Source organism: Lissotriton vulgaris, chromosome 2_1 (genome assembly GCF_964263255.1).
Source record: "Lissotriton vulgaris chromosome 2_1, aLisVul1.2, whole genome shotgun sequence".
In the NCBI taxonomy this organism is placed as follows: Eukaryota; Metazoa; Chordata; class Amphibia; order Caudata; family Salamandridae; genus Lissotriton; species Lissotriton vulgaris.
The window spans coordinates 1,474,096,987-1,474,109,656 of NC_141687.1; the positions used below are offsets into that span (position 1 = coordinate 1,474,096,987).

Sequence of the window (12,670 nt, forward strand, 5' to 3'; positions counted from 1 at the left end):
TTCTGCCTCATTACTTATCGCTCCTGCCCTATATTTTACCTCTTGCTGTTCATTCTGCCCATTATTTTGCCTCTTTTTGCTCGCTCCTGACATCTCTGCTCATTTCTGACCTTCATTCTGCCTCTTGCTGCTGGTTTCTGACCTCTATTCAATCTCTTTTTGCTCCCTTCTCACCTTCACTTTGCTTCTTTCTGGTACCTTTTAGCCTTTATTCTGTCCCTTTTTGCTCATTTCTGATCTTTATTCTGCGTCTTTCTGCTGGTTTCCAGCCTTTATTCTGCCTCTTTCTGCTTTCTTCTCACCTTTATTTTGCCTATTTCTGCTCATTGCTGACCTTTATTTTGCCTTTGTCTGCATTTTTCTCACCTTTATTTTGCCTCCTTCTGCTAATTTCTGCCCTTTATTGTGCCTCTTTTTGCTCGTATCTGACCTTTATTCTGCCTCTTTATGTTCCCTACTGACCTTTATTCTGCCTCTTTCTTCTTGTTTTTCATCTTTATGTTGCTTCTTTCCTGATCTCTATTTTCCCACCTTAATTTTGCCTCTTTCTGCTCAATTCTCACCTTTATTTTGCCGCTTTCTGCTCGTTTCTGACCTTTGTTCTGCCTCTATCTGCTAGTTTCTCACCTTTATTCTGCCTCTTCCTGCTTTTTGCTGACCTTTCTTCTGTCTCTTTCAGCTCGCTTGTGACATTTATTCTACCTCTTTCTGCTCATTATTGACCTTTGTTTTGCCTCTTTCTGCTTGTTTCTGAGCTTTATTTTGCCTCTTTCTGCTCATTTCCCTGGGAGTGTGGGGGAGCCTCAAGGCCCCGCAGACCCAGTCGGCTCCCTGCCTCCTGCATGAGCCAGCATTGTTGCTGCACAGAGGGAGCTGCTGGAAATGCAGGTCCCTCCTTGCAGGAGTAATTGTTTCGTCTCTTTCCCTTCCAGCATGTCTGGGGGCAGGGAAAGAGATGAGACCTTCACTTCCAGCAGGCAGGGGGAGTTTGACAGTTCGCACCCGCTGGAACCTAAATGTTTGCTGTCAAAGATCCAACCAAGCAAAAGCAAATAGCTATCGCCCCTAGGATGGGCACTCTGTGACATAGCAGAAGCATGCCCTGGGTGGGTGGTGGGCCCCAGGGCCATGTATGGCTTCAGGAAGGGAGCTGCGTGGCCCCTTCCTTCTGTTTGCACAGGCTACCCTGAGGAGGAGGTGGTCTCAAGGGCCGAGGATGGCCCGTGAAGGGGGCCACTTGCCCCCTCCTTTTTTTATAAAAAGAAAGCCCAGAGGGAGGTGGTGGTCCCCGGGGCACATAAGATCCACGTGGCTGCCCTGCTCCATATTTAATTAAGCCCCAGGGAGGTGGTGGTCCCCAGGGTGGTCAGCGTGGCCCCACCTAGTCAATTTATGTATAGCCCTGGGAAGGTGGTGGTACTTGGGGCTGGGGGGTCTGCAAGACCCCCCCCATTTTTTGTATTTATCCCTGGGGAGGTGGTGGTTCACAGGGCTCAGGTTGTCTAAGCCGCCCCTGCATTATTAAAATTAAGTGCTGGGTAGGTAGTGGTCCCCAGGGCGTAATTAAGCACAGGGACAGGGGCCCGTGTGTCCCCATCCTTTTTTTAAAATAGCTTGCGTGCCCCCAGAACCAAGCCAATCCGGGGCTATCATGTAAACAAGCAAAGGAGGTTTTTCTTTTTAATTTTGCCCCAGATTCCCAGTTCTGCTGTGTTCCCACAGCAATTTTCTTTAAAAAAAAAGGACTTTTTGGCCCTGTAGGGGTCACAGGGGACCATAGATCCACAGTTAGGCGATCAGGGTATTCTTACCCTGCAGCCTTTTCTATTTTTTTTTTTTACATTTTTCATGGGACTTGGCTGAAGCCGAGTCCCAAAATGGATGCCAATACTTCCTGGTTGAAGGGTTGGCAACCAATCAAATTTCAGCACAGGGACTGACAGATTATCTGAAGTTACGCGTCCCTATATATACAATTTTTTTTTATATCTCCAAAATTATTAAATTGTTTTTCACCAAATAACAAAAAGGGTTCTTCCTGGGCCAAGAGCTACCTTTCTGCCAAATTGGGTGTAATTCCATCCAGCTGTTGTCGTGTCTTAAATTCTCTATATAAATGAACATTGGAAAAACACTATTTTTACCCTAACCTTTTTCAGCCCCGACTTGATGGATCACCCCAAAAGTTTTCATGCACAGCAAGAATCCCTGGCACACTTTTTTGGGCCAATTTTGTGAAGATTCGTCAAACGGTGCCAAACATATAGGCATGTCAAAAAAATGCTTTTCCTAAGGAAACGTGCTCCCAAGTATAACTATCTACTGGCGCCTGCCATTAGGTAGTTCATATAAAATACTGTAAGCCGAGCAGAGAAGGCACAAAACCAAAGGCACAAATGCCGAAAGTGTGAGATAATGAAAACCCAGTGTGCCACTTTACTTGGGAGCAGCAGTTTTCACCAGGTTACTTAAACAGGCAAAATGTTACTTTACATGTGGTTAAGTGTGTTCAAACACGTCCTTTCTTCTTATCTGAAAGTTTTCGCTATTTCTTTATCACACACGTAGGAAATGCAACTGGTCACGAGTAGAAAATGCGCGGTCATCGAAATATAGAGCAATGAAACGAGGAACTCACCCTTTTCCTTCATTCAGTTGCCCTAGAAGGACGCACAAGAGTGCATCAGACAAGCAATGGAAAACTGAAATGGAAAGTTTGGACGATACCAACTTTATTGATTCCAAAACCTCCCTATATACCGACTTAAGGACGAGTCTTTCTTCCACAATGTCTCCTTTTGAGATAAAAGGTAAAGTATTTATATATATATATAATATTAGAAATAAAGGCTTGCGATTTGATTTGGCTGCGAATATGAGTGCCTTCCTTGAATGCGTTTGCGATATTTTTCTACCAAATAAAATCCAAAACCTGAGGATGAATTCTGCTTATTGATTATAATTCCAATACCTGAGCAAATACGGGTTTGTGCAGCGATCTGACTAAATAGGGGCACTCGAAATCTACCTCTATGTAGAGTGTAAGTTTGCAAAACGTTGGACAGTCAAACTACAAATGTTGTTTGAAGTTTCGTATATAAAAATGGAAAAAGATAGCTAAGGCATAACATTATATGAATTAAATGTGTCGGGAAATATGTTTATTATTAATTTTACAGCCCACAGAGTGTTCTTTTTTCGTTGAAAGTGCGTTCCCTTGTCATTCATCTTTGAATATTTCGACTTGGCAGCAAGTGCTTAGTTCCGGTTCAAATTATTCACATCCTTTTTTTAGCCGTTGCACTCGTTATAGTGAGCACTAACTCTTGTCGTCACAAAGTCAGTTGTAACCAGGTTCCACTAAGTGGTATTGCTGAAGCAAAATTGTGCAGTAAGGGTGATAATGGAGTGAAACAGGAGTGAAACTGTTTGTGCACGCTATGCTAAAGTGTACATTCGGTACACACAAACCCAGAATCCCGAAGCAAATACTATGCAAACTGAATTGTATTTGCACTTCCCGTTTACACGGACGTGTAAAAAGGTGCAATACTGATTCACTTACGTTTCCTTTATATTATTCCTTGTTCAAAAACATTGCAAGCTTCTGGGTTTTTAAAAATATGAAAAGGAAAATAAATAACTGTAAAGAAAATATTTTTCAAAATAAACACAAGATTTACAGGTTTAATTTATTATAGATACATTTGCCAATATATTATTTCTTTGAAATGTTTCCAGATTGTCTGCTTTCACTTTCATTACAGTAATTTAGCAGTGTGGGATTGTAAATATAACTTCTTTTTAAAAGTTCCTTTCTTTCGGCTGCTTAAGGGTCTTGCTGAATTGTCTCATGTGGCATTATTGCCATTGGAGAAGTCTGTGCATTTTGAGAATTGAATGTGTGTTAGCCACGAAAAGAGAATAAAATGTATATGCCTTACTGAAGAAAATAAACTAACACATTTTTCCTGCGGATGCTTTTCAGAATCAAAAACCACGAGAAATTCACCTAGAAATTATGTTTTGATTGCTATCCTTGTATATTTGGCTTTGCTCACCTGTGGGACAGGGCTGTTGGCATACAAAGGTAAGTGTTTCGCAGGCATGAAGTAAGTTATATAGTTTACTTTCTTTTTAGATTCAAATATGTCGTGATTCAATTTTCCCTGCACGCTATAATAAGATGCTATTTGTGAATGTATGTTTTTCTGAATTCCGGTCTATTCGGGCTCAAAACTAATGTACGAAACTTCCCTTTATTCCAAAGTCTTTGCAATGGCAATGTGTACTCAATGCACCAGTATGCTCTGTATTTCATATGTGCGAATGTAGGGGCACATATATTCATTTCCGGAAGCAGCTTAAAACTGTTTCAACCTGCACTAGTCTGAAATGCAGATGCGGCATCAGTCATGTGTGCAACTGGCGCGACCATTTCGAAAGAGTGTTATACTTGCCTCACCAGATACCTTTCTCGTCTTACAATGAAATGCACCAGTTTTAAATATTTTAGATTCCTATTGGTTAAAGTTTTACAATCGTAGAGCAAAATCCTGCATTATGATGAAAATATAGTCACTTAAAAATATATTAATACATTCACAATATTATTAGTCTTGCCCTGCATAGACATGTAAAGATTCCTCGTCAAACATTGAGTTATTGATAGAATGCTGTATGTCATTGATATTATTAAATCTCCAGATTATTAAAAACCTTTTTCTCTTAAAGAACCTTATAAAACCTGCGGAGCAGTGAAGGAAATACATATGTTAATACGTATAGAACCAGTGTAGAGTTGATTGCCTTATTCTATTCTCATTCACAATATTATATAGGATAAGCTACAATAGGGTAAATTGGTGCACATCGACACTTTATTTGATGTTTCCTGCACTGCCACTTTAAAGAGACTCTAGATAGTCCAGATGTGTGGAGTAACAGGTACTGGCACAGAAACTCAACAGTGAGAAACAGCAGCATTGTAGCAATTTGAATCAGCACTATGTCACTTTATGAAAAGCCCATTCAGGGCACTATAAAGGTGAAATATGTGATTAAGACTCCTGAGTGTGCGACAATTCCTTTGGGAGATTTTGAAAAATATATATATATGTGTGTACATTACCTACTGGCGGTCGTCAGTAGGTAGGTATTGTTAGGACCTTTTTTCTATTCAAAAAGCGATTTTCCTTTTGCCAATATCTTTGGTGCTTTTTGACAAATCTTCGGGAAATTTTCAAAACTAATGGGGAGCTCCGGTTTTGGGGTGAATCGTCAAACGAGGGCTGAGAAAAAAGGGGGGGTCCCAAAACGCGTTTTCTCCATGTTAATTTCCATAGGAAATTTTAGACAAAGCCACAAACCCGAACTGCTGAACGGAATTACACCAAATTTGTCACAAAGGTAGCGGTTGGTTCAGAAAGCGACCTTTTTTTCAAATGGTGTAACTCATATCAGTAGTTCCTCATGAATTAAAAAATAAAAAATATTGATATCTGGTGACTGCGGTGCATTCACAAACCCTCCCAAGCACGAGCTTGATTCTGATTTCATGCCAACACTCAAAAGCAAGAAGTGTTGGCAGCAATTTGTGACTCTGTAAAACCGACAAGAAATTGGTTGAAAAAAGACAAGGGGGCTGGGTAGAAACACCCCGACCCCCTAGGCCTGGTCAGGGAATCCCACGGGGACCCCCAGGGCCATAAAAAGCATTTACATTTTTTCAACCGGAGTTGCTTTGGGTGCACGAATTCCACTGAAAAAAAAGAGAAGCGCGGTATGCAGTGCTTCATTTGAATGAGACCCCAGGTGGGCCAGGTCCCAGGGGAATTTCTGTATGTTTATATTAGGGCCATGCTGGGGCCTCCACAGCCCCGGGAACCGCCACCTCCCCAAGGCTTTATTAACCCCTCCCCTGCTGATGACGGAACCGCTCCGTCATCAGCTACGGTTGGGCTGTGCTGATAACGGAGAGGTTCCGTCATGGCCCGGTCGCCCCGCCTGCGCGGCGCTGATTTCGCGCCTGCGCGGCAGTTTTAATGAGCGGGGCGGGTCATGACGGAACCGCTCCGTCACCAGCACATCTCAACCGCGGCTGGTGACGGAGCGGTTCTGTCACCAGCATGCGGCCGCCCCGCCCACTTAGCGCTGCGGCGGAATAGCCGCCGCAGCGAAAGGGTTAATATGTGGGGGCTCTGCAGGGGCCTCCACAGCACCGGGGACCACCACCTTCCCAGGGGTTTATTACTAAAAAAAAAAAGCGTAGGGGGTTTCCTGCCCACCTCACGCTTCCCCAGGGTATGCCATCTCCCCGGGGCTTTAATTAACAAATGCAGGGGCACGTGGCCCACCTGCAGCCCCTGTGACCACCACCTTCCTAGGGCTCTGCCTAAAATAAAGTAGTGTGGGGGAGCTCGAGCCCCCCACATGCCCCGGGGACCACTAATTAAAAGAAGCAGGGGGGCCGTTTGCATACGTTGGGAGGGGGCTGCGTGCCCCTCTCCTGGAGCCCTCCATAGCCCTGGGGTCCCCCACGGCTGGCTCCAGGGTGCCCACCTCCGGGACATTGCAGTTTGCAATGACAGGGCGGGAGCAGTCATTGCAAACTCTGCTACGCTTCATGGAAGCAAGAGCAGGAAACCTGCTCTCGCTTCCATGAAGCATAGCAGTATTGCTTTTGGACAAGGAGAGCTGCATGTCAAAAGCTTACCTTGTCCAAAAGAAATGCCGGCTCCGGCAGGAGGCGGGGAGCTGGCTGGAACCAAAGGGGCATTGGGCCCCCCATGGTACCCAATATGAGGACCGGACCCAGACCATGGGGTCACCGGGGCCAAGAGTGGCCCAGGGAAGGGGGGCCACGCGGCCCCCCTCCAGTGATATTACATGTTTTTTTTTAAAACATTGCTGGTGGGGCGAAGAGGTCCACTTGTGTCCTGAGGACCTCAGGACTAAAGTGGACTTCATCCCCCAAGCAGCAGTATGCCAGGAGGTGCATTTGCAGAGTGGTATAAAAAGGGTGTGTGGCCTCAGACCACTCTCAGTGGGCCTTAATGGAGGTACCTGGTGGGCTAATTGGCCCCTAGGGACCCTCAGGATTCAAGGGATTTTAATCCCCCAACCAAGAATGTGCCAAGAGGCGCGTTTGCAGAGTGGTGGATAAAGTGGGCGTGGCATGTGCCCACCTGTCAGCTATCCCACTATCTGTGTCATACTGGAGGGATCAGGAAGGCTATTTGGCCCCTAAGGCCCCCCAGCAGTGAAGGGGACTTTAATCCCCATCCAAGAGCATGCCAGTGAGTGCGTTTTCAGAGTGGAGGGGAAAGGGGGCAAGGCCTGTTATGACAATTTAGAAATCCCACTGTGTGGGACTTACTGGAGATAATAGGAAGGGTAGTCATTTGAGATGTCCTCACTGATGTCATCAATAATGTCACTGACCTTGTCATGAATGATGTAATATGTGACGTCATTAGCAGTGCATTGCGGGACGCAAGTTATAGTTAGCTCAACTAACTATAACGGTCGAATTTCTCTGGTTTTGTATGAGTGAAATGTCCAACTAACTATAACATTCCTGAAACCTACATTTTTTTCAGTGAATTATATGTATACGTATGAGATAATTTTTCCCAGATACTGACCTGACAATCCAGCAATCAATCAGATCAATGAGAGATGGCCAACACAGGAAGATGGCACAATTAGAGGCTGGAAGTGTTTGCTGCAGTATTTATTGAGCATTTTTAAGCAAAGTGCATGTGTGCAAAGAAGCCAAACAGACCTACGCATTTTGGCCTTTGTCCGAAGCCTTCAACTGGTGTGTAGAGTGTTCTATTTTTTACGAGTAAAATCTGAGCCTAACTATAACGTCCCAGTAACTTTTGGACTTTTTTAGTGAATTAAATATTTTTTTTTACATTCTATTTCCTAACTATAACATTCCTGCAACCTTTGTTTTTCCAGTGAATTTCTAAGGTTTTTTAATGTTAATTCCTAACTATAACATCCCTTTAACCTTTGATTTTTTAGTGAACTTCTACATTTTATAATGTCATTTCCTAACTATAACATCTCTGTAACCTTTGGTTTTTAGTGAATTTCAAAGGTTTTTAAAATAATGTCATTTCCTATCTGGAACATGTAACCTTTGAGAGTGAGTGTATGAGTGAGTACATGAGTTTCTCAGTGGGTGTTTGAGTGAGTGCACAAGTGTCTCAATGGGTGTGTGAGTGGTTGTGTGAATATCTGAGTAAGTCTTTGAGTAGCTGCATACATTTCTCACTGGGTGCATGAGGGGGTGCATGAGTGTCTGAGTGAGCATTTGAGTGGGTTTATGAGTGGGTGTGAGAGTGTCTGAGTGGGTTTGCGAGTGCCTGTCTGAGTATGTGAGTCAATTTCTGAGTGAGTGCATGAGTGTCTGAGTAGGTCTGTGTATGGATGCATGAGTCTGTGAGTGGGTGTTTGAGTCTCTGAGTGGGTGTGTGTGTCAGTGCGTGAGTCTCTGATTAGGTCTGTGAGTGAGTGTAAGAGAGTAAAATGCTCTATTAGCAGTCAGTAATAATACCGCATTAATACATCGGAATGGACAAAACATTCAGCGAGCCAGGAGGAGCAGGTGCAACTGGTTGTCAGAGGGGACAGGGTTTCCTAGCATTGCGCTAAGAAGCGCTCTGCAATCCTGCAGCGCAGACTTCTTAGGAAGCACTTGTGGGGGCTCACCATCTCTACTGCCTCTAAGGATTTTAAGGGGCTCACTCCCCCCCGTACAGAGCACCAGGATTCAGAAGTGCATCTGGTTGTCAGAGTGGGTGGGTCCTCCCAGCATCACACTAAGAAGGGCTCTGCAATTCCTTTAGCACAGGCATATTAGGAAGCTATTGTGGGGGCTCACCATCTCTACTGCCTCTATTGAGATGGTCAGATAGAAAAGTACATTGTGTGCCATATGACAAGCTACACCAAAGGCTTGCCAGCTCAATCAGTGGTTCAGACATCATTAACCATGAGAGTATGGTGTCAATGCCGCCTGGGAGAATCTGGACCCATGACCAGCAGGGTGCCACTTCCAGGTTAGTGGTTACCCCACTGAGGTATTGAGAGGGGACACTAGGGCAGCATAGAGGCCTGGGGACCTCATGTGCCCACTTCCCAGGTCTGTTCGACTTACCAGGTCCAAACATGTGGGCTCATGTTCTCCCACACCAATCAGCTGGAGATTTAACAGGTTTCACTCTTGAGAGCCGATACGAGGGTCAACTACGTGGCCTGCCATAGGACGTTCGCCTGCACCTGAACCTCACCACAAGGGAGGCCCCGGAGAGGTGGTTGTCCCCAGGGATAAAAAGAGCCTTAGGAGGGGGCCCCCCTCCTTTATGTCTTCTGCCCACATGCCCCCAGGACCTGGCTCATTTGTTGTTCATTTTTGCTGTGAATTTGCACATTTGTTGTGATTTGGCAGCAAGAATATAATAAAAACTCCTAAGGATCAGGGTATTCCTACCCTGCCCCCTTTTCTTTTTTTTGTAAGTTTTTCTTTTTAGGACATGGCTGAAGCCCAGTCCCAAGAAGTAGCCACCACTTCCTGGTTGAAGTGTTGGCAGCCAATAAGAGCTCTGTATTTCCTTGCATGAGCTCGTAAGTTGCAGCGGGCACAGATATCTTAATTTTTTTTCCCTTACATTTCTCAACAACTGCTGAATGGAGTTATACTGGATAATTGAAAGCATGATCTGCATAACCAAATCTACCTTCCTACCAAACTTGGTGTGATTCGGTTCAGCGGTTTGGGCTACAGGCGTATCTAAAAGTCCAATGTAATTAACATAGGAAATCATACTTTTTTCTAAACTCCCTTTTTGTCAGACCCTGCTGGACGGATCACCCTGAAACTTCCAATGCACACCAAAACTTACCCTGCCACTTTTTTTGGGAACATTTTGTGAAGATTGGTCAAAAGACGCCAAAGATATAGGCAAGTCAAAAAACGCTTATTCTACAGAAGCATGGTCCTACCTATAGCTTCCTACTGGCGAAAGCATGTAGAAAATTTAGAACATTAAAGTAACATGATAGTTAGGTGAAAGGTTTGGTAACAATGTAAGGGTTAAAACTCTAAAAAGCACAGAAATTTACCAGTTTTAGCTATAGTTATCTCAAGTAATTATGATTGGTGCCATAAGGTAACTATAATTTCCCTTACGGAAAGCTGCTCAGAGCCATCCCGGTGTCCTGCTATGCTGAGGCAACTGTACACAGGTACCTACTAGTACCACAACAATGGCCCCAAAATGGTGCCAAATGTCAAACAAATAACTTAAAAAGGCCTTTGTGCTGAAGGAAAAAGGATAACTAAATAGCAAAATATAATTTCTCTCAGAATACTGAACATTCTCGCTACTCTTGGGACATCTAGCATTGACAATCACAAAAGAGTTCTGAATTTAATGTGCTAACGGTATGCAGTCAAAATATCAAATTTTTTATATTGACCTACACTAATATCGAGTTTTTAATATCGTAGGGACTGAATATTGAATTCAAGAATATTGTTGACCAAAATATCAACTGCAAGGTAAGTAATATTGATTTTTTTAATATTGAAGTAAGTAATATCAAAGTAAATATCATCAGTACCAAAATATTGTAAATAATATTGATTTTCCTTTTAGTGTTATGTATTTTAGTATGTATTTTATATGTATGTTTAAAAATTTTTTTTTTTTTTAATTCATTTTAAATATTTGTATTAAATATTTAGAAAACAGTAATTTTTCTAAAGTAAATTTTCTGTTTTAGTAACGGAGCGGGTAGTGGGTTTATAGGAGAATAGGGTGGGAAGTAACTTAATTATAATTAATTAATTAATATGTTTTTATTTATTGTTATCGATTGTTAATTTGTTGTTAATTATTTAATAATTTGTAAGTAATCTGTATTCATTGGTTAATTTTTAATTATATTAATTATAAATAATTTATATTAATTAGTATTTATTGTTATTTTTAATTATTTATTGTAAATTAATTATTAATTGGTAATCATGTTTTATTAATTGATTCATTGTTAATTGAATTAATTATGTTATTTTTAATATGTAGTGGGGTGTGGTTTTTTAGGGGAATAGGTTGGGAAGTAACTTAAATATAATTAGTTAATTAATGTTTTTATTTATTGTTATTGTTAATTAATTAATTGTTTATTAATTGGTAATTAATTGTTATTAATTGATCATTAAATTACTTGTGTTATTTGTATGTGTATCTCTTTGTGTGTTAATAGGGGAATAGGGTAGGAAGTCATTTAATGTTATTTAAGTAAATATTAATTTAATTTAATAGGTATGTATTAATCTTTTTTTGTTAAGTAATTAATATTATGTTATTTATTTTTCAAAAAATATGAAATTGATAAGTATGTTAATTTAACCCTTATGCTATCCTACATTTTCCACACTGTTACACTCACTGGAGTTGGAATAGTGATTTTTACCCTTACACTATCCAACACTTTCCCTACTGTTGCAGTCTCTGGAGTTGGAATAGTAATTTTATTCCCCCCACTGTCTAATAATTTTTGTACTATTTTAACTAATGTTCTGTCTAATTAATTTTAAAAGATTAAATATAATTGTGATGTTTTAATTTATTACATATATTGTTTTATGTGTATAGATGTTTTTATAATCTATAAAACAAAATAACAATTTATAAGTTATTTAAACATATTAATAAATAAGTATATATGTTATAAATTATATGTATAAGTTTAATGTATTTTTAAATATATATATTACTTATAATTTTTAAGCATTTAAAAATATTTTTAACTATGTTTATTGTAAGTATATGTATTATTTACTTTATTTTACATTCTTTTTTAACTTACATAAAAAACGATATTTTTAACAACAATATTTTGTTTTCGATATTTTTGTACTTACCACAATGCAGATAGGATGTCGATATTCTTGACTTCGATATTTTTGCTGCAATATTTTTGTAGGTCGATATTGTGACCTTCGATATTTTGTCAGTGATTTGTGCTAACACATGCAGATAGCCATTATGCACACATCTGTTTGCTTGTGTTAGTGCATTAAAGCCAGATCTATTGATTTGCCAATGCTTGCTTTTCAAAGCCACCTCCTACTCATGAAAAATGTTTCTGTATGCCCATGCACAAGCCACTGGTGTCACTGGTTGAAAACTGTGGGTTAGTCTCTCATTCCTTTTAGAATAAGAGGCCTTGACAGAATGTGAGAAGTGCATTTCCTTGGAAGACCAGGTATAACTTTAATGCAGGTAGCTAGGTCATACTATTTATTATCACGATACTATGGAGCAACTAATGTGAGAAACGGCTGCCTACTGTCTCACGTAATGAAGGTAATGTATTAGTTTATCATTTAGTTTATGTACATATTTCTATAATTGGTTTATTTTCTTTCTCATAGCATAATCATTTTCTACTGACATTATTAAGAACTATTGCCCTTCATATCCGCACATACACAATACACTATGTTCTATTGTAAACATATGCTTTACAAAAATCAGTCTGAGTTGTTGCTTACTTTCACAAATTTTGGAAATAACATGCATTTCAAAATACATTTAAGTGGCATCCTATGAATTTTGCGTAGGATGATTGATTATTTCAGATTTTA

General features: G+C 40.7%; 1 protein-coding gene across 1 annotated transcript in view; it reads left to right on the forward strand.

Moving 5' to 3' along the window:
* The first annotated feature begins 2,638 nt into the window (after positions 1–2,638).
* MARCO (macrophage receptor with collagenous structure) overlaps positions 2,639–12,670 on the forward strand; it is a 137,785-nt gene continuing 127,753 nt past the window's right edge. The window contains exons 1-2 of the mRNA XM_086957351.1: positions 2,639–2,810; positions 3,989–4,090. Coding sequence (XP_086813477.1) covers positions 2,708–2,810; positions 3,989–4,090 — 205 coding nt within the window. The 5' untranslated portion in view covers positions 2,639–2,707. The remainder of the gene's footprint in view (positions 2,811–3,988; positions 4,091–12,670) is intronic.